Source organism: Myotis nattereri, assembly GCF_964212035.1.
Source record: "Myotis nattereri genome assembly, chromosome: 6".
NCBI classification, from domain to species: Eukaryota; Metazoa; Chordata; class Mammalia; order Chiroptera; family Vespertilionidae; genus Myotis; species Myotis nattereri.
This window is the reverse complement of record NC_138081.1, coordinates 64,099,056-64,122,282: the sequence shown is the minus strand read 5'-3', so window position 1 is coordinate 64,122,282 and position 23,227 is coordinate 64,099,056. Positions and strand designations below refer to the sequence as shown.

Genomic DNA, 23,227 nt, shown 5'->3' with positions numbered 1-23,227 from the left:
ACCGAGGAGGGCTCCGCTAGGGCGGAGGGAAGGGGCGGGGCGGGAGGACGACACGGCGGAGGGCGCCCCGGCTCCGCCAACTCCCGGCCAAGCGGAGCCGAGCAGAGCGGGAACTACGCGCCCCAAGAGGCCCGGCGCACACGCCGCAGCACAGGGCGGCGGGCGGGGTAGTGCGCGCCGCGCGTTCGGGCAGCCGCGCCGGGACGGCCCTTTTATAGGCCGCAGCCCGCGCTCGCGCGCCCCCGCCCCTCCCGCGAGGCCGCGGCGGCACGAGATCTGCGCCTCCGCTCCCTCCCCCGCGGGCGGGTTTCCTTACCTTGTAAAGAGCCGTCTCCGCGCCTCCCCTCCCCGCCCCCCGCCTTCTCCGCGGGGCGCGAAATGGCGGCCGGCGAGGCCAGCGCGAACGCGAGCGCCGCAGGCCCTGCCAATCCCGCCCAGCCGCCCAAACGGCCCTGAACGCGGGCGCCCCACTCCCGCCCGCCAGCCCCTCCGAGCCCATCCATGACATCGGCGCTCCACCGCCCCCGCCGCTGTCCCTCACCCAGGTGGCCGTGCCCACCGGCCGAGTCATCGATCCCCCCCTCGCCTCGGGCACGGGCCCCGCTCTCCGCCGGCCGCCTCCCCCGCTGCGTGCCCGCGGGAGGGGAAGAAAACACCTTCACCGCCGGGGTGCCCCGCTCGGGCGCCCGCCCGCTCGCCCCCTTTCCCGCCGCGCCCCCTCCCGCCACTACTCGAGGCCCGCCCTCCTCCCCTCCCCCAGTGGTTGCGTCCGTGACATCATCATCATGGCAACAAGAGCTGCAGCCTGGGACCGAGGAGCCCGTGTGATTCCCGGCGGCGGCGGCAGCACCAGCACCAGCACGGACGGCAGCGCGAGGGCTCGTCTCCGGTCGCCCCTCACCGGGTGCTCCTGAGGAGGCGGCGGCAGCAGCGCCGACCCCGCCCCGCCCGCCGCCGCTCCAGGTGTCGGTGTGAGGGGAGGGGGACCGCGGCGGAGGCGCGGGGACGCCGCTGCGGAAGGCGCCGCCGCCACTGCTGCTGCCGCTTCCAGGTCGCTGGTGAAGAGGCGGCGGCGGCGGCGAACATGTTTGCAGTGAGGATAGTGACCGCCGACTACTACATGGCCAGCCCGCTGCAGGGACTGGACATCTGCCAATCCCCCCTCACCCAGGCCCCTGTCAAGAAGGTGCCGGTGGTGCGAGTCTTCGGAGCGACCCCGGCAGGTGAGCGGGCGCGGGGCGCGGGCGGGAGCCGGCGGGGCGCCGGGGCTGCCCTTCCCGCCGCGCACACGCGCGCTCGCCGCCGGCCCTCTCGGTGGAGCCGAGCCGCGTCTCCCTCCCCTCCGCCCTCGCCTCTCCTTTCGTGCGTGACCAGAGGCGCAACAATGTGGATCCGCGGGAGCGCGGCGCCCCCGCCGGAGGGGAGGCGGCAGGCGCCTGGTGTTTACACCGCGCGCGGCGGCGGAGTGCGGGACCCTCGCTCCCGGTCGCGGCGGGGGAAGTGCGCGCCCGCCAACCCTGGAGCCCTGGCCCCGGAGGCCGGGCCAGGTGGCCGCGCCACGTCCTGCGGGAGCGGGTTCCCAGGGCCGCGCTCCGAGGTGGGTCGCTCGTGGGACCACGGACTCCCCCGGCGCCCCTCCACCCCCCGCAGTGCCCCTTCCCGGAGGTGGCCTTAGGGGAGTGGGGAAGCGTCAGCTCGGTGGCCCGTCGCTCCGCGTCGCCGCCTCCCCGCGGAGATGCGGTCGGCTGGAGAGCGGCGCCCGGGGCCACATCATCTTCCCCATTGAAGTGAGTGTGCGGCTCCGCCGGCCGCGCGTGGAGGTCGTGACTCCTTGGCGTTTACAGCCTTCGAGTCCGGGGGCGGGGCCGCGCGTGAGGTGCAGCGCCTTCGGGGAAATGCATGTTGGCGGTGCCCCGGGGAAAGCCTCGCGCTTCATCGCGTCCGTTTCTTAGGGACCCACGCTGTACCGAGCAACACAGCATTTCACATGCTCCCACGCCGGGGGGTGGAGGTGCCCTGGTAATGCACGTATATTTTTAAAAAAACTACAACAACAACAAAGCTATTTTGAAGGACGAGGTGGGACAGACAAGCTACTTTCTCAAGCTTTGGGGGATTTGTGAAAATATGCAATAGGATAGTGGCCAAATTCACAAGCTGTTCTTGGTGGTTGTGCTTTCCTCCGTGCTTGGAACTGCCTGCGTGAACTCACGGAGCTGCCTTCGGAAAGGGACGGTCTTGTCGCGGCGTGCTGTCCGGGGGGATTTCGGGCAGCAGTTCCCACTGGCTGCTCCTCGCCCTCGCCACCCATTCATTCCTCTGCCTACAGCCAGCTTCTGTGGACTGCCACCCTCAGAGCGCCCCTCTCCCCACGCACGCACTCCCTCCCTCCCAGCAGTTGTCTTTTCATGGGAATTCTCTTTGTTAAAAATGTCAAGGTTGTTAGTGTGATTTGGTAGAGTATTTCTTTTTAAAAACAGCGAAAACGATTTTGGCGATACGGACCTTGCAAGATGGGGAATTTGAGTGCTGTTAACCATTTGTTAACACTTTAAACTTTGGAGGCTGGAAAATGGAGGCAATCAAGTGTTCTGAAGGATAGATTTTTCTGCCCTTTTGAATATAGGGGTATGGTCTTTGTGTCTAATTGAAATTTCAGTGTAATATACTGTTTGTTCTTAAGGTGCAGAGAAAGAATAAGATATTGACGTTGATACAGCTATATTCAGCCAGATTTCCAAATCATAAATGGACATGTTCATAGGATATACTGTGGCATTCCTGTGTATTACAGTTTGCATGATTGGGATACTTTTCTACACATGGTTTTTTCCCCCCTCTACACACGTCATTAATTATGTATCCCTCAGTGATTTTCAAGCTCTGTTTTATAGAGGAGTTTTGTTTGTGGAAGTAAATAAATTTTACTATGAGCTAGCAATAATTCTATTACGTGAAAAAGCATTCCTTAAATAATGTTGTACTCTCGTGTTTCTCAGTATTTAAAAAACATACATGTAAACTATGATAAGAAATATTTATATCTTCTGGACATCTGACAGTAAATTACACCCACCCCGCCCCAAAAAACCCATACTGTTTTGTTAAACTACATCTTGAAATATATAATATAAATGAATATAAAAGTAAGATTTCTTGTGCATATATTGAGAATATAAAACTTGCTACAGAGAAATCCATACTTCAACTTGTTAAGGATTATCACATTGAGTTTGCTGAAAGTATAGTTAAAAAAAATTTTTTCTCAACAGGTGAAAAAATTTGAAGTCACTGGAATATATTTAGAGTTTACAGCTTTCAGAAATCAAGCCTGCATTTTTAACGTCCAAAACTCCCAGTAAAGTTACTATTAATTAATAAACAAAACAAAAACTGTGTAATTATCTGATTCTGAATTCTTTCCCCAAAGAAAACTATTCCAGTCTACCTAAGAAAATAAAATTTGAAAATAATTAATAAAAAAGGAGGTCAGTATGGCTTAGTAAAAGTCTGAATGCTACAATTTTTAATGAAGACATTGTTTGAAAGTACAAACTATGTTTATAGATTTATGAATTAGTAAATTAATGAAAAGGTGTAACACCTGATAAACCTATATTAATAAAGTACCATACTTAAGTCTTTCATATGTAGTAATTAATTTTGGAAGTCCTTAATTCTTTATCTTGGTTTGGAGACAAGGTGTTTCAAAACTCAAGTTTGCTTTACAAATGAGATCCTAAAAATGGCAGCAGGAGAAATTTTCTTCCCCCAAAGGTGGTGATTTCATATTTATATTATAATTTCTAACCTGATTGGTTTATTACATTTTTACTAGTTCAGTTTTTCTGTTATTGCATGAAAAGTAGTTTTCTGCTTTAGAAAACAGTCCAGTTGACCTGATTGTCCAGTTTTTTTGAGTGCATATCTTAAGTAATTTAAGAAATAAATTAAGTGTCTTAGTTTTAAAAGCTCCCATCTCTGAAGTTTGTGAAATTTGAAAAAGTATTTAAAAAGTGGCATATTCAAATTTGAATGATAAGTCCTTACTGATTTAAACCTTGTTGGCTGAAGATATTGATACCTGAGAGAATCAGTTAAATTTTCTTCATTTGAGTGGAATGGAATTACTACTACTACTACTGCTACTACTACTACTACTACTATAATTGTTACTACTTAAAAAAAACTCTTCTGCTTTTCTTTTAGTCATTTTTTAAGTGTCTTAAACATTGTTTTGACATAATGTATTGAGCAGTATAACAACATTTTGGTAGCTTGTTTAATGGAGGGAAGTAAGGTTATAAATAACTTAAGTACAAGACAGTTTTTTCAGGCTTCATTGTGAGGCGCTGACTCAGGTGGACCTGGGAATCTGTCCAGTTTCCACATCCCAACTCTTGCTTAGTTGCTGGATGTAACTCTATGTTGAGTTTAGATGGCTCCCTCTCATTTTTTTTTTCCTCAGCACCAAGTTAAACAGAATTACACTTTGAGAAAGCTTTCCTGCTGAGATGTGGAGTAGGAGTAAATAGAAGAGTGTAGTGTGAGGTGTTCACAAAGCAATTAAAGTAGGCCAAACAGACTTACAGAGGGAGCTGCTTGTCTTGAAGATTACTGTAAGGAACTCTGCCAGTCCCGAGTCGCTCCAGCTAGTGGAAATTCTGGTAGATGTTCTAGATGCTAACTGTAAAACATGAAATCAGATGTTTCAACATAAGAACTTGATAATTCTGAAATGCTCTATAATTTATGTAGTTTCTTAATAACCTCAGTTTTTTGTATATTTGTGGATTATTAAATAAGTTTGAGATGGCTACAGTTTTTAAAGCTATGGCATTTATCAAAAACTCAAATTACAAATCATTTTTCTAATGCAGTCTTGTTTGTTCATAGCCGCTTTTTGCTAACCCATTTAAAAATATTTTAAGGTTATATAATTACCTGTTTGATTTTATTATTAGAAAGATGAGTACTACTGAGATTTAGTGATTTGCCACAAACAAAATTAGTCACTTTAGTAGGTATTTGAAGTCCTGAGAAGAAAACTGTTTTAGCTTTCTGTATTATATTTGATTTAAAGTAACAATCAGTAAATCAAAGCCTTAATCAGGAGCCCTCTTAAGTCTGTGGACACAGTAGAATCTGGTAATATGCGATTCCATTCATTCAGTGAACACTTAATGAGAACCTGCTGTGTAATATTGAGCTATTTTTTTAGGTACAGTTGTTTTGAACAACTTTTACCCTCAAGAAGCTTACAATGTGGTAGAGATGATAGATATGTAGACATAACTCAAACATAGTTTGGAATATAGTAGAAATGTGTATAAGAGCCAGGCCTCAAAGAAGGACATGATAAGTGACATGTTCTGGTGGCAAAAAGGGGAGTCAGGGAAGGCTTCATGAAGGAAGTATGGATTAAGTCATTTTAAAGGAATTTTAAAAGAAAAATTCTAATTGAGGAACAGATACAAGGTAATTTACAAATGAAGTGAAAATTACTTTTGGCAGGGCAGCTTGGCAATGCATGTCAGAATCCTTGAAATGTTATTTTTTTGACCCAATAATTTCAGTTTTAGGGATTTTAATCTATGAATGTAAATCTTTGGGCAAAGTCTGATTATCTTTTGAATCATCTACTTCTTGTCATTATTCATTACCACCCTAGTCTAAACTAGCATTTTGGGGATGCATTTGCAACAATAGCCTCCTAATCTTGGCCTACCCCAGTCCATTCGGTTCCCTTCTAATCTATTTTCTACATTGTAATGAGAGAGATCTTTTCAAAATACAAACCTGATTATATCACCTACCACTTGATAGGCTTCAGTAGCTTTCCATTGCCTTTAGGATAAGGACAAAGCTACCTATCTTGTGTGGTGGCATCTACATGTCTTATAAGGTCTTGCATAATCTGGCCCCTACCTTTCTTTCCAGTCATGGCTTGAGCCATGTTACTCTTACCTTGCTCTTTGTGTTCCAGCCTTACTGGCCTTATTTCAGTCCATTATTCTTGCCATGCTCCCTCCCACAATGAGGCCTTTGTACCTGCTGTTCCCTCTGCCTAGAATGTTTTCCCTTTTCCTTCACCTATACTTTGATTTATCTTTCCTCAGGGAAGCCTTCCCTATCATAGACTCTCAAAACTCTAAACTCTCCTTCATAACACTTGCTTATAGTTGTAATTTTATAATATGTTGGAGATTAATGTCTTTCTCCCCCCCCTCCGCATAACCTCCCTAAGTGCTGGTTTTGTGTTCATTTTTGCTCGCCATTATATAGTCAAAGCTTACTACATGCTTGAAACAAGCATTTGTTGCAGGAATTAGTCAATAGATGATAGTCTTCACAGAGAACAACCAAAAATGTCCAACAATTGGGAAATGGTTACACAAACTGAGCATATTCATATAATAAAATTTATGTAATTAAAATCATGTTTTAGAAGAATATAAAAAATATGGGAAAACGCTGTCAGTATATTTTCAGAAAAATCAGTTTACAAAATAGTCATTTACTGAATATGCAGAAAAAAATACACCAAAATGTAGTTTGTTTATCTCTGGGAGGTTGTTTTGTATTTTTCAGGTTTTCTACAGAGAACATGTGTTGATTTTATAATTTAATAAAAAATTGACCATGTACAAAATTAAGGAAGGTCTGGTATTTTAGATATGGTTCCTATATACATAGTAACAAAAAAAAAATTGAGGTTCATACTGAACACCAAAATAAGTATCAACCAAAATGCATAATTGCATGATTATAGTGTCTAACTTGATTATATAAATTCAACATAGAAACTGCAAAATGATTCTTATATTAAAGCAGGCCAGTAATTTCTGGTTTTATTATACCCATTTATGTGTAAACTGATTTTTAAATGTTTTGAAAAGTAGTGTGGTTTTGGCACATGACAGCAATGAAACAGAGCAGAGACCAGAAATATATATATAATATATATAATATACATAAATATATAAACTTAATATATGGTAAGAAGAGTTACTTAGTAAACAGTGTTGAGATAGCTAGTCATCTGGGGTGTGGGGGAGTTGGCTTCCAGATGAATCAAAAGATTTAAATATGAAAACAAGCAAAAAATGTAGGATAATTATTTTTAATATAATCTAGGAACAGTGAAAGCCTTTCAAAGTATGAAGTAGAACCGAAGCCATATTGCTGAATTTTACAACATAAAAATAAAATTCTGTAGAGAGAAAAAAATCAAAGTTAAAAGAGAAACAGACTAGTAAATCTTATTTGTACACTTTTCACAAAGAACTAATATCCTCTTAATAAATAAAGAGCTCCTAGAAAATAATCCGATAGAAAAAAAGCAAAGAGAATTCATATAAAAAGATGTGCAGTTTTATTTATAATGAAGATGTAAATGAAACCTGTATCATACCTTTTATTACCTATCAAATTAAGAAATACTGGTTACATAGTATAATTTGGGGAGGGTAAGAGGAAGGGGAAATAGACATTCTCATACATTGCTGGTGGGAATATGAAGTGCTCATTTTCTGTGGAAAGCAATTTGGAAATCATTTTCAAAATTAAAAATGTGCATATATTTTTGCATTAGTAATTTTATTCAATAATTTTATTTTCTAAAAGATTGTATATCTGGCAAATAAACATTTAAGAATATTTGTGGCAGCATTATTTGTCATTGCAAAAGATTGGAAACAGTCTAAACTTAAATCATTAGGGGAATGGGTAAGTAAATGATGGTATGTCTACTCAGTAGAATACTAGGCAGTATTTCTTAAAAATAATGAGGCAACACTATGTGTACTGCTATAATGTCACGTCTAAGATATATTAAGAGGGGGAAAAAAGCAAGATGCAGGACTCCATGTATAGTATCATGCCATTTGAGTGGTTTTAAAAATATATAAAACATATATTTACATGTAAATATCAATGTATATTATAAATATGAAATAGTACATTTCTGAAAGGATACATAAGAGTTTGGTAATAGGGAGGGGAACTGGTGGCCTAGAGGAGACTAAATTCTTTTAGTATACTGTTTGGTAATGTTTGAGTAATTTTTACCACGTGCATGTAATACCTATTGAAAGTTAAGTTTTAAATTATGTTGTGCTTGCAGGAATTGGTATGGAAGAATAAAAATAAAATCATTTGACTACTGTTTACACGTAGTTGTAACAGTTGTCAAATGATTACTGCAATACTGTTTAATTTTAGGTTTTGCTAGAGGTCTTCTAATTCAGAGCTTCCAATTGATGTTATGTGGCTTACTTGGAGGGTGGCTCTAGCAGAGTAGGATCTGAAGGAAGGCTGTGAGGTTCTTGTAAGCAGATAGCATAAGCAACTAGCAGTTTCTGCTCCTTTTGATATTTTAAGTGCATTAAAGGAGGTGTTTTACTTTTAGGAATCTAGCCAACCACACAGTGTGTAGCTACTTCTCATGGAGAAGGGATCCTGGAGCTGCTACCAGAGTTTGTATTCTGGGTGCTTGAGGAGCATGTCACCCATTGCAAGGTGCAGCCCACTGAGATGAGAAGACAGAGTGGCAGGGATGTTGTCCAAGGGGGGCGGGGCGGGGGGCAGCTCTTGACCTGACTCTCTGTATTTGCCTATATTGGATCCTTCTAGCTATGTGTGTCTGATTTGCCATTTAGCTTGCTGCAAGGTTACTGCCTAATAGTGCCTCTGTGTTCTGCAAAAATGAAGCATCGTTGTTATTTTGATATATTGTTCCTGATGTGGAAAAGGTTGGATTTTAAATTAATTTATATTATTACAAACTTCATTTAAACTTTTTCTTCTATAATTATATTAAAAATGTGAGGCTTTTTTTCTTTTCACCAGGCACTATGTCGATGCCTCCTCATGCCCTCGTGTTGGCCAGTGTGCTCAACAAATATTATTTACTATGTGGAAAAGGTTGGGAAACACTTTTCTGGTCAAATCCTGTTATTTTATACAAAAACAAAACAAAACAAAACACTGAAATCTAGATAGGTAAGCACAGGGATTTGTCCAGTGTCCTATATAGTAGTTGGTTGATGTGGGGCTGGGTCTAAAAACTGAGGATCTTAACTCTCAGCTTTCACTGCCTCACACTGGCCGACCAAACCTGAGACTTAATTTGAGGAAGACATTGATAGCTGAAAGATGAATATACAGAACTTTAGAGAAACTGCATGTACACAGCTTAGAAATCTTTAAGGGCCTACTATGCCCAATAGCGCTTAAAAATCTTCCTACAGAATAGGTTATAGTAGGATTTGTTATGATAATTGTAGCTATTGTCTTTTAAAAATAATAATAAAGGTTAGATTATAGCAAGAAGAATTTAGGAAAGATACATAAAAATTGATACTAGAATTGTATGTATAATTTTTTCCAAAGAAAAAGGGCATTCCTATCAGGAGACCTTTCAAGTTCCTTTGCTAATATTAAACTTTCTCTTGTTTTGCTTGTGATTGTATTAAAATATGAGTGGAGAATGATTTGGAGTTAAGTAGGTTGGTTGGGATTAAATAGGTTTCAAAGAATTTGCCATTAGCCCTAGTGTATTGTCACTTTGGTACCTGCTTGCCATTTTAACACCACAGTGATACTAATAGCAGAAATACTAGGAGTTAAGGTACAGTAAACTTTGGGTAAATTGTGTTAATTTGTAGTTTCTAAGGTAGGATACAAATAAGGTAGGAGTAGGTGTCTTAGGCTATTAAAAGAAAAAAAAAACACCCCACTGTCCAAACATAAAATGGATGCATTTTTGAGATAAAAATAAATTATAAGTAAAATCCTCTTATGACAGTCTGTTTGACTTTTTGGTGTGTGGGTGGTATTTTGTTTCAGTTTTTGGAGGGTCATTCCTTTTCAGTTTTCCAGATGATCTGTGTTTCTTCCAGTTCTCAATAGATTTTTAAATATTTCATTTTTTAATGAAAAATATTTTATTGCTTAATTAGTACTGGCAAACTGGACTGTTTTCTGCAGCAGAAATTGAATATATGCCTAGCAAAGTAAATTTTGAGCAAAAGTAGTTGTAATTGTCATTGGGAAATTTAGGGTTTTATTTTTTTTCCAATTCTGTTTTCTTTTTAGATGATAGTTGTGGGAAATACTAAGAATTTGAGGTCAATTTCCTTGAGGACAGTTTTTTCATTTCCTTTGGGTTGAAAGAGCACTTACTATATAAACAATTAAAAAAAAAAAAAAAGGAAAGTGTGTTACCTCAAAAATGTTTGTGTAATATATAACAATATAACAAGAGTTTTCTTTTTTCTTCCATTTATTACATTTACCAAGGAAGTATAACAAGAATTAAAAGAACTACCTTATTTTGTATCTATATTTACACTTAAAAATAATTTATATATTAAATTAGATTTTGTTTGAGAAGATGAAATGAAAGACTTTGTAAGAATACATGTTGATATGTGAAAAAATGTGAAGTTAAAACATGTTGGCATACTCCTAGTTTCTCAGAACAAGAAAATGACTAATCTAAATTTCATTTCAGAATAAAAACCAAGACAAGCCACATAAAAGCAACCTAAAAATTAAACTGTCATCATATTATTTGTTTTAAAACTATGGAGTAATATATCTGAGGAAGATTTCTCTCAAAATTGTTTTTCTCAATTTCAAGTAAGTAATTTATTTTGGTTAATATGTTGGGGATGAGGGGGGGTGGGTGAGCCTTGGCATTGAAATTGATAAATCCTACTTATCCTTAAAGTGACAACTCAAATGTCAACCTCTTTAAAGCTTTCTATGACTCCTTTGCCCATTCCTAAAAGGTTTTCTTTTTAATTTCCCATAGTCCTAGCCCCCTTTCATATTGCTGATAAAAGACTTACTACACTGGGTGTTGTGTTTGTAGGAACAAGTCACATGGCATTACCCAGAAGTGCCTCCTGGCACCCCCTAGTACTCTCCACACTGCTGTCTACTGCTGAGAGATACAGGGAAAGTTATTTTATTTCTGTGAATCTTAATTTCCTCCTCTGTAAAGTTAGTTGATAATTTCTACCTCTTTGGATTATTATTAAATGCAATTACCAGCAAATGTTTGATATGTAGGGTGTCTCCAAAATATACACACCTTGACAGCTGATGGCTCAATTTTGAAAATGAAATATATTTTAATAAATACTGCCTCTATAATTATTCAAAGTGTGTGTATACGTTTTTTGGGACATCCTATATATATAGTAACATAAGTGTTACTTTACCCTTCTAACGCCAGAATTGGCTGCATTACTTCTACATATAGTAAGCACTCTTTAAAATGTTTGAGTTTTGAACACACAACACAGTATACTTACAGAATTGTGCACTTGAAACCTATAACATTTATTAACCAATGTCACCCTAATAAATTCAATAAAAATTTTTAAAAATATATATTTTACCTCACTTAAAGGAAAAGTTTGACTTGAATTGAAATGAAAAATGGAATTTTTGTAGCATTTATTCATCCCTCACAATAGGACAAACTAAAATACCTGCACATTGTGGTGTAAAGCTTTTTACAGTTGGTCACTGACTCACATGTCTATAGGCCATGTTTGAAACACTTTTTTAAAAATTGATTTTTTTATAAGTACCCCACCCAGGCTTGATCTTTTTTTAACTGTTGATTTTACGCACATGCGCGTGTGCGTACACATACACACGCAAGTGTCCAGGCCTGATCTTGTCTTGAAGAAGGGCAAGGCTAAGACATTGATAAAGGAGTAACTACAGTTTTCCAGTGCTGCAGATTAGGTTAAGTGTAATGTCTTGTGAAAGAACCTTATTTTCCAAAGCCATGAATAATGCCTCTTTTTTTTTTTTTTTTTTTACATGATGGTAGAATGTATTGAAAGTGTGTGTGCCAGTGGTCACAGTAAATAGGTTTTATTGCTCTCTTCTTGCTTTTGCCTTTTGTGAAATGGTAACACAACAAAAATTGAAGCCTGTGGTTTTTAAACCTGGATTGTGGAATGTGGACTGAGTGAATTCATTATTGCCTAGAATTTTAATTCTCTTCATATTTTTTCTACATATATTTTCAGGTTTTATTTTGTTTTGGTTTTTTTAATAACATTGTCTTTTTTTTTTTTTCATGAAGTCATTAGAAAGACTTTCGAATTAATTTTGAGGATCACTCCTTGGTTGATGATGCTTAGTGATTTTAAAATAGAAGTCAGGTTAGTCAAAAGACCGTAATTTTACATCATTTTACTAACAGGGGTGATAAACCATTTATTGAGCCCTTCCAGTGTGCCCTGTTTTAAGTTATTTAATCTCTTTGCAACAACTCTATAAAATAGGTACTGTTATCCCCATTTTACAATTGAGGAAATGAGGCATGGATAGGTCAATTAACTTTTGCCTAAAGTTATTCAACATATGTTTATTTCATAGCATGTGAGGATTAAAATGAGGAAACATGTATTAAATGGTCATTACCTGCCTAAACAGAAGTGGAGAAGCAGTACTTCCAGAATTTGATAATAGTCATTATTGAGACATGACTGACCATGCATCCTTTCTTATTCATTACTCTTTTGTGTGTTAATATACCCTGGTACTCTGTACTGACCCATTTTTTTTTTTTCTGAGCAACATTAATGTCTCCTCACATTCATGTTCCCATTTGGACTGAATTATTTTGTTTTATGTATGTGTCTTTATAAGGTGATGGTAGGACTTTTATATCAATGTGATATAAAATATTTTATGAGTTTAATTAGACAAGTAGCATATGAATGTATCCTCATTGTGAAATTTTAAAAACTGAAACAGATAAAGCAAAATTTTTCCTTGACCACCAGTCCTTTTCCCCTCTCAACTTGTATGTTTTTGCATTACAATCCTCCAACATTTAGTGGCATAAGATAGTAGACATTTTTTAGCCCTTGAATCTGGGCTGGGCTCTGTTAAGCTCTGTCCCTGCTTCTGGCTGGGCTGGCTTATGTGGTGCAATTAACTGATAGGTCAGTTGGAAGCTAATTGGTCTAGGATGGCTTTACTCAGGTCTGGATATTGGTGCTGCCTATTGGCTGGGATGTTGGAGGACCATGTATCTCTAGCAGGCTCCCCTTCATCTGGAGGCAGTACTAGGGTTTACAGGAGCTGAAAGTGAAGGCAAGACCCATATATTTTTTGTTGTACCATGGTTCAAAGCAAATCACATGGCCAAGCCGAGTCATTGTGGGAGAGGTTTTGTAAGAGCATGTGATTGACTCATTATGGGGCTGTTACTGCAACAATCTACTATACTACTGTTGCTGTCTGACTCATTTTTCAGGAAACATTTGCCATTGTGACAGTGCCCTGTAAGCAATTTACTCTGCATTTCAGGTAAATTTAGTTTATTTGTTGTCCTTGTTTTATTTCATTTTTATCATCCCTTAGCATCATTACTGGTCCCATTCACTCAACAAGTATCTACTAAGCACCCAGTAAGTGCACACAGTAAGGTATCACGAGGTGAGCGGCAGATGGAGCAAGACTTAAACTTGCCTACCAGTCTGTTTTGTTATGTAAACAATTCTGTAAAAGCAGACAGTTGTAACAGGTGTTGTTTTTTTTAAAATAGCCCATACTAGGCTCAGTATCTTGTGTACTGCATTTTTTAAATGTCTTACAAGGATTTCATCAAGTGAGGAAAAACTAATACAGGATTGTTTCGATCTGTACTCCCACCAGCAATATGAGACTTTTCGTGTCTTCACCAAAATTATGTTCTCAAATGCTTTGATCTTTGCCAATTAATAGATAAAAACATGGATCTCAGTAAAGTTTTAACGTGCAGTTCTTTTTATTATACATGAGAGTGAGTGTCTTTCCATATGCTTGAAAGCCATTTGTATTTCCTTTTCAGTGTACTACTTGTTCATCTTTCACCCATTTACCTGTTACCATTCGGTCTTTTGCTTTTTAATTCCATGAGACTCTTAGGATATTAGAAAAATTGGTCTCTCTGTATTGACCAATATTTTTCCCATTTTGTTTATTCTTATGATAAACACCTTTTGTTTAAACAACTTTTTTCATTTTATAAAGAGCTTTTATATCTTAAACTAGGCTTTTAGATAACATTTAGTTGAAGTTAGTTTTAAATATTAGGCATAGAAATGGAAGAAAAAATCCTGACTTTATCACATTGTATCTACAGAACTAATCTTTTAAAACCCTGACTTCAAATGAACAGTATCAAAAGGATCTTATCTTTGATTTACTTTTTTTCTTCTCCTGGGTTTGGTTCTATCATGAGACCACTCCTTTAAAAAAAAAAAAAAAGATTTTTTAAATTTGATTTTTAGAGAGAGCGCAAAACATTGATTGTCTGCCTCCTGCACTCCCCCTATCTAGGATTGAGCCTATAGTTCTGGAATGAAACTGCAACCTTTCCATGCAGGACAACATCCAACCAACTGAGCCACACCCTCCAGGGCCACTCCTTTTGACAGACAGACCAAGAAGTAAGATCATCCTTTGGAGAGCTTTTTAGATGATTAAACTGTATAGCATAGGTGGAAAATACTTCATCATATAGAATAAATTGTTAATAATGTTGCTTTGAGTTTATAACATGTACAGTGTTCTAATCTATCTATCTATCTATCTATCTATCTATCTATCTATCTATCTATCTATCTATCTATCTATGCGACCATTACCACTCGATGACCAGACAACTGGCCGGTAGCTATGATGTGCACTGACCACCAGGGGGCAGACGCTCAACACAGGAGCTGCTCCCTGGTGGTCAGTGTGCTCCTGGAGCCAATCTGCCATGGTCCCTCCCCCCCGGCCGGCCAGCCCCGATCAGCTCTTGGTCCCTCCCCCTGGCCAGTTGGTCCCGATCGCCGGCCAGGCCGAGGGACTCCACCTGTGCATGAATTCATGCACCGGGCCCCTAGTCCTATTAATAAAAGCCTATGTGGTCATCACATCATGATGCCCTCATGCCGCAACGAGCAATCACCAGGAGGCTGCGGGCGCACATGGGCTTGATGCTGCATGCGTGGCGCGGAGGCAGGACCCCCAGCTCCGGCCTACCTCTTTGGGGCAATTCATCGAGAAGCCCTGGATGGGTGGACGGGGCCTACCTCTTTGAGGCGATCTATCACAGGGCTTCCGCACTGTGAGAGGGTACAGGCCAGGCTGGGAGGACCCCTCCCCCCGCCCCCCAAGTGCATGAATTTTGTGCACCGGGCCTCTAGTTTATATATAATCCTTTACTCAGTCAGCTTTTACCATGTCGCTATATTAGGCTGGGTAGATTAGGCCAGTGGGCCCCATAGAAGAAAGAGAAAGAGACTATGAGGTTTTTGAGAAAGCACTAATATTAACCTGTACCTAGATAATATCCTGCATTTTAAATAAGATCGTAGGGAGCTAGGGAAAGAGGATAGCAGAGACATATGTGATCTGAGCAGCATCTGACATAAAATACTTTGAGTTCTTCCTTTGACTTATATATAAAAGGAGATCAGAAAACTGGGAGGCTAGATAGATTAGCATGTTTTGAGCCACTTAATTTTTTTTCCAAGTCTTTAAAGTTGGCAGACCCTTTCTTCATACATAATTTTGCCCAGCAGCATCAAAAAAAGAAAAACAAGAATCCTTAAGTGATTTTTAGTAAGGAATGGTTGAAAGCCAGTTTTTGCCATACTTTGCTTAGTTTTTAATTTTTCAAAATTATTGAGGTGTTCTTCAGAGTTGGTTATATCATCAATATCTTTATAAATGTTTCTTTGACAATTAAAGTTTTCCATTTATTTGATATCAAATTGTTGATATACTATTGTTTCCTTGATTAACCCTTTAAAACATTTTTTAAACATTTCTGAGGCTGTAATACATTTCACAGTGTACATTTTACAGTAATTTTTCCTCCTGAAAAGCTGATATTAAACTGACAGGGCGTCGTCTAATAAATAGAGGCACAGGTGGAGTCCCGCTGGGTGGCCTGCAGGGATCGGGCCAAAACCCGCAGTCCAGTGCTGCCTGCAGCTCCTACCTGCCACTCCCGCTCATCCCGGCCCCACTGTGCCTGCCGTGGGCTCGCGCCCAATCAGTCCCGATCGGGAGAGGCTCACGCTACCACAACAGCGCTCACCAGCCATGAACCCTGCGTTTGGCACCCTCCCAAGGGGAGTGGACTGCGGGATTGGGCTGAAACCAGCTCTCCAACATCCCCTAAGGGGTCCTGGATTGCAAGAGGGCAGAGGCCAGGCTGAGGGACCTCACTGGTGCACAATTGGGCCTGGGAGGTACCACGGGAGTGCTCCAGGGCATGTCCAGCCCATCTCGCTCAGTTCCAATTGGCCAGACCCCAGCACCAAGATAACCTCCCGGTCGGAGCATCTGCTCCGCGGTGGTCAGTGCACATCATAGCAACTGGTAAACCGGTCAACTGTCTGCTCCCTGGTGGTCAGTGCACATCATAGCAAGCGGTTGAGCAGCCTCAGCATATCATTAGCATACTAGAGGCCAGGTACACCAAATTAGTGCACTCGGGGGAAGAAGGTCCCTCAGCCCGGCCTACGCCCTCTCACAGTCCGGGAGTCCTCGGGGGCTGTCCAACTGTCCAGCTTAGTTGGACACAGTCAGACATCCTTAGCACTGCCGCGAAGGTGGGAGAGGCTCCTGCCATCGCCGCTGCACTTGCCAGCGGTGATCCTGGCTTCTGGCTGAGCGGCTCTCCCCCTGTGGTAGCGCACTGACCACCAGGGGGCAGCTCCTGCATTGAGCGTCTGCCCCCTGGTGGTCAGTGTGCATCATAGCGACCGGTCATTCTGCCATTTGGTCGATTTGCATATTAGCCTTTTATTATGTAGGATTACGCTTTGGTTGTTCAGTTGTTCTGCTGTTTGGTCTATTTGCATATTACCCTTTTATTATATAGGATAAACTCCTAAAGATAATATGACAGATTATAATTTGTTTTCATCTTCTATATACCTTTTTTTAAAAAAAAATAATCGGTCATGGAATGAGATTCTTTGCACTTCCATTTTGTTCTTTATTTTTGCTTTGCATGTCTAATTGTTTTAACTTTGTATATTTTGATGTGTTATTTGGCACATCAGACTTCATAACAGATATGTCTTTAAGCAGTTCTTTTCAAACTATTTGTGATAAAGAATTTTTTCTGATACTTCTTTAAGATACATTAAAAGTAGGTACTAGGAAAAATGAAATGAGATAGAAAAACCAATAAGAAAAATACAAACTATTATTATATTAAACAGGTAGATTGCCATAAAAGTTTCTAAATGCTTTCAAGTTTTATACTTGTCCTGTTGCAGACCTATAAAAAATAGCTAATTTTAGACTACATTTGAGTAGCTATAGATATTTTTTATCAAACTAGAGACCCTTTAGCTCTTTTTTTCTTGAATCCTGCTTCTTATTCCATGTCAAAATTATTCCTGTTTCTTTTTAGTTTGAATATTTTGTGATATATCATTAACTGTCAATATTTTTAATCCTTTTAATTTTACTTTACTTATTTGGTGGGGGGGGTGGTGGCTGCAGCATAGACTGTTTTGTTTTTGTTTTTGTTTTTGTTTTAGATATATTTTATTGATTTTTTTACAGAGAGGAAGGGAGAGAGAGAGAGAGTTAGAAACATCGATGAGAGAGAAACATCGATCAGGTGCCTCCTGCACACCTCCCACTGGGGATGTGCCCGCAACCCAGGTACATGCCCTTGACTGGAATCGAACCCGGGACCCTTGAGTCCGCAGGCTGACGCTCTATCCACTGAGCCAAACCAGTCTCGGCTGTTTTGTTTTGTTTTTTAAACACAGATACAGAAATCATTTTTAATAGCATATATACAAAAATATAGTTGTAGTAAAATTTTAAACCAAAGTATTATTTTATCCTATCTAATAAAGCTGGAATATGCAAATTGACTGTCACTTCATGACAAAGATGGTGGCGCCCACAGCCAATAAGGAGGGAATATGCAGATTGACACGACAAAGATAGCAGCGGCCATGGCGACGACGCAGGCGTGGAGCAGCCGGGGCGGGGTGGGACACTTGCTATGAAGGGGGGCACGGGATGGAGGGAGCTACAGGAGGGCGGCAGGGCTGGAGCAAAGGCAGAAGGCAGGTGGCCAGAGCGAAGGCCCGGGTCCTGGGTGCCAGAGGGAAGCTGGTGCTGGCAGCCAGGGAAAGGAAGGCCTATTCTTGCACGAATCTTCGTGCATTGGGCCTCTAGTTTTATATATAATGCAAAAAATTTAGCTTATTTTAGCTTTTTATCACTGAGTTTTCCAAGTTCATCTTCAAGACTAACTTATAAATGTTGAATGTTTTAAACTGTATATCTTTCAAAAATTTTTTAGCTCATGTATTAAACTTCAATAGAATAATTTGGATTCAACTCTACATATTAATTTGGTATGGAGCATAACCACTAATCTATTTAGACAACACCATTTACTAGGTGTACCAGTTAATGCAAATTTTGTAATCAAAGAAAACATGATAATTTCAAGAGAAACATCAAAAGTGCTTTATTCAAAGTAATGTCCATCACTAGCTACACTTTTCCCCCAACTTTCAGGTAATTTGTGGCTACGGTTCAAATTAGTAGACAGCATCTAGACCAGCGGTTCTCAACCTGTGGGTCACAACCCCTTTGGGGGTCGAACGGCCCTTTCACAGGGGTCGTCTAATACCATCGGAAAACGCATATAATTACATATTGTTTTGTGATTAATCACTATGCTTTAATTATGTTCAATTTGTAACAATGAAAATACATCCTGCATGTCAGATACTTACATTACGATTCATAACAGTAGCAAATGCTCTTTTTTTGGCACAAAATTCAACATTTTTAAGTGTAAAAATATCTATGATGTTAACACCTTCATAAAATTTGACATATGAAGTTTTGAAGCTTGCTGTCAGTACAACAAAATAGCATACATATCAAATCGCCTGTATATCAACATATGTGTAACCTCATCTATTGAAAAAAATCCGCATTATTAACTGGTATATCAGTTTTGATTTAAGTCAGTTGCCTCATATGTTTCAAGTACTATTTTTCAGGAGATGCTCATGTGGATTACTTTCCTGAATTCTTGAATAGCTGAAAATGACTTTTTGTTGCATTCACGTATTAATGGCAACATGGCTTAATACAGAATATTCTTGTATCCTAGGCTTTTTCCTTTAAAATTCTTTTATTTTGGTGTCTTTTAATTTTGACTGAGACGAGAAAATCCTTTTGATATAGAAATGCTGGTGCTTTTTATTTGGGTATTATTCTTCTGTTATACCTTTGATTATTGCTTCTATTCCATTTGTTATGCTTTTTTTTTTAAAACTGTATTTGTGGGTTGGATCACCTTTTTTTATTCTTTGAGATTTGATGTCTGATCTTATTTATGTATTATTCTTATACAGTCTCATTTTTTACTGCAGTCAGACTTAGATGTAGAAGTTCTCAGAGAAGACAGGCTGTGTTTCTTGGCAGTTTGTTCCTAGTGTTTTCCTTTGGCCTCCTTTGTTGTCTTAGCTAAAAGTTTAGCATATTCCATGACCTCTTCCTTATTTTTATAGTAGGTGGTTTCTTTAGAGCAGCCGTGGGCAAACTATGGTCCGTTTGAAATGAATAAAACTAAAAAAAAAAAAAAAAAAAAGACCGTACCCTTTTATGTAATGATGTTCACTTTGAATTTATATTAGTTCACACAAACACTCCATCCATGCTTTTGTTCCGGCCCTCCGGTCCAGTTTAAGAACCCATTGTGGCCCTCGAGTCAGAAAGTTTGCCCACCCCTGCTTTAGAGCAATATTCTGATGTTTGTAATGTGGAATCCATGGAGTAACAAGAGCCTGAATCTTGGGTGTTTTGGTCCAAGTTTATTACTTTCTTTGTTTAGGGCAGTGGTTCTTAACCTTCCTAATGCTGCGACCCTTTAATATAGTTCCTCATGTTGTGGTGACCCCCATTTCATTGTTACAAATTGAACATAATTAAAGCATAGTGATTAATCACAAGAACAATACGTAATTATGTATGTGTTTTCCGATGGTCTTGGCAACCCTTGTGAAAGGGTCGTTCGACCCCCAAAGGGGTCGCGACCCACAGGTTGAGAACCGCTGATTTAGGGGCATTCTCACAATGTACTAGCAGACATCTTCTTTAGAGAAGTTTGCAGATTCTGCTAGTTCTCTTGGGCCCCAGGTGACAAGTTACAGTAGTAGTATCAGTGAGACCAGGAAAACCCCCCCCCCCCTTTTTTTTTACAATGACCAAGCTGGGAACACTGAAATCGGCATTCACAGTGCAACCCTGAACAGATTTGCGCTTTCTCTGTCCAGTCCTCCTTGTCTTATACCAGGAATGCTCCTTACTCAGTAGCTATGGGACACGGCCATGGGACAAGATACCCTGCTTCATAGGGAAACCTTGTTTGTCATTCCCACCACTGATTCAAACCACATTAACCCTTTCGTTCTTTACCCAGAGCTTTTCAGTAACTTCTGTGACATATACTTCTCATAAAAAGTACAGGGTTTGCACTCATCATCCACTTCAGTGAGTTTCTGGCAGCATGTGCCTGGAAAAGAGATGTTCAGCTTCGTCCTGAAGCAACTGACCCTCTGAAACACCATAAAAAGAGCCACATTTCTTTTTTATACCTCTCTTCCCTCTGATTTTTAACTTTGTCCTTTTGCATTCCTGGTGAACATTTTTGTTTTCATATTCTAAATTACTGTTATGTTTTTCTGCAGTATTCTATTATTTCTCATCGAGGGTGGGTTTTGCTATTGTTTTTTATATTATTTTCTTTTTTTCTTATCTTTTGAGTTCTATTTATATCTTAGTCTGCATAAGTCTATTGTATTTTTATTTATTCCTGGCCTTTTTAACTGATTATCTTCCTTATGAAAAAATGTTTCACGGAAACTTTTTATCATGTATCTTCTTGAGAACACACAGCAGATACTTTCTGTATTACATTTCTCAATGTAAATTATTACTGATAATTTTCTTTGGCATTTTAAGAAGATGTTTTATCTGTGCTTCTGAATGTTTGTGTAGGTCCCATCCTTAACTGTCTGTAAACAAGAAGCTATTTATCCAGTTCTGGTGTTTTGCCAGTAGACAAATTATGGAAAGTCCATATAATCATCTTCATTTCCCACTCATAATCTGATAGAATTGCCCTCCAAGATATACGAAGCTAATAATTGTGCACAGCCCACTTAGATGAAAACATTCATCCAGTGCGCCTCTACTAGATTGAAGTTTAAGAGTTTTTGCATCTGTTCTCACTGCATAGTCTCCAGTCTCTCTATTTTGTAGAAGCGAACTTATTCTTGGATAACCTGAGACAGTGTAGTGCAGTGGTCAGCAAAGTCATTAGTCAACAGAGCCAAATATCAACAGTACAATGATTGAAATTTCTTTTGAGAGCCAAAAATTTTTAAACTTAAACTATATAGGTAGGTACAGTGTTATTAACTTAATTAGGGTACTCCTAAGCTGGCCTTTGCTAAAAACGTCCTCAGTCTGATTGAGGTACATTCGCTGAGATCAACCCCTTCCAATTCTCCCATCCACACTCGTCTTGTGTACTTGTTTCGTCTATCTCCTTTCATTCATCCTTTCTATATGTCCAAACCATCTCAACATACCTTTCTCAATCCTCGACACTACATCTTCTTTCACTCCACAACGTTCCCTGTACGTGCGCTCCTGCACGTGGTATTTTGTGGAAGAGCCACACTCAAGGGGCCATAGACCCGCATGTGTTTCGCGAGCTGCGGTTTGCCGACCACTGGTGTAGCGTGTGTTTGTTTTCACCAGAATATTACATGAAAGTCTCCCAAGTTATAAAGGTCCTTAGGACTTTTGGTGATTTCATCAGTGGTGGAAACTAATGTAACATCCAGGATGGAGAGAGCTATGCCCCATCAGTTATGTTGAAATTGGAAGTTGTATTTTTAGAATAGGTGAAGAGAGGTATTGAGTGAGAGAATATAACCTTACACATTTAAGAAAGTTTTTAGTAGGCATCGGTTTTATTTTGAAACAGACTGTTTGTCCAAGGTAGGGCTTTATATCTTAAATATTTTAGTGAAAAATTGGGACATGGGTTATTATGTATTTCATTGATTCTAAGAAGTACATTTCCCTACCATTTTTTATAACTCAGTAATTGGGATATATCTTATAATCTAGCAGTGTTTATTTCTTAGTGCAAAAATTAATAATGTCTTATAACCATTGACATCTTAGAGTCAATTAACTATATTGATAGATGACTAGCTTAGTACCATTTTAAATTGAATCTCCCTTTTTGTTATGAGTATAGTTAATAATAGCTTTTCTTTTCTCTGGTCAGTTTTGGCCTTCCTAGCTTTATTCACCTGGAAACCTGATAAATATAGACTGTCAATTGTGTAACCTGGCACCATTGCTTTTGGTAAAAACAACTCATGATTAATAAATTACATATGAACTGTAAATACTGGTGGGATATTATTACAGCTTTGGGCTTCCCTGAGTGTGATAACTCTGATAACTTTTATAATTGAGCAAGTCCTGTTGTAAATCTCAGGAAGCTGTATTTATGGGACTGGATATATTGATGGCTATTTGGTACTTCTAAAGCAGGGTAGCTACTACACTAATCCATGTGATCGCATTCTCCCACTCTTGACCTGCCACCCAGGAGTGCCAAAGAGAATATCCCCTGAATTGCTGTGAGGACTCCTGCTAAAGAGTAACTACCTGATACTGCCTTGCTGGCATGTTTCATGTTTTATATCCTGCTAGGTATAACCAATATCTAATGTAGCCTGTTTGGGTCTTGTGAGTCTCAGTGTCTAATTGAGCCTAACAAGAGGAATTGTACTTTCATATCATGATTTTATTTTTGATTTTGTTTGTAATGTTTGCTGAGTGAATCTGCATTATTATTCTTCATAAGAATTTTAAACTATGAATATGTAATAAATATGAGTATATCTAGAATATGTATAGATTAAGGAATAATATAAAGAACATCTGCCTATTACTTAGGATGTGAAATAGAACATTACAAATATCTTTGAAGTCCCTAACTGCCTCTTCCTCTCCTATCTGTTTTGGTTCCTAATATTGGTTAATCATTTACTTGCTTTTCTTTATAGTTTTACCTCATAGGTATATTTCCCTAAATAATACAATGTTTAGCTTTATTTAATTTTTT

General features: G+C 39.8%; 1 protein-coding gene across 2 annotated transcripts in view; it reads left to right on the top strand.

Moving 5' to 3' along the window:
• Positions 1-632: 632 nt before the first annotated feature.
• The window catches only part of REV3L (REV3 like, DNA directed polymerase zeta catalytic subunit), a 161,309-nt gene continuing 138,714 nt past the window's right edge, over positions 633-23,227 (top strand). For both annotated transcript variants that reach the window (XM_081094034.1, XM_081094033.1), the window contains exon 1: positions 633-1,223. In XM_081094034.1, the coding sequence (XP_080950160.1) occupies positions 1,085-1,223 (139 nt within the window). In that variant the 5' untranslated portion in view covers positions 633-1,084. The remainder of the gene's footprint in view (positions 1,224-23,227) is intronic.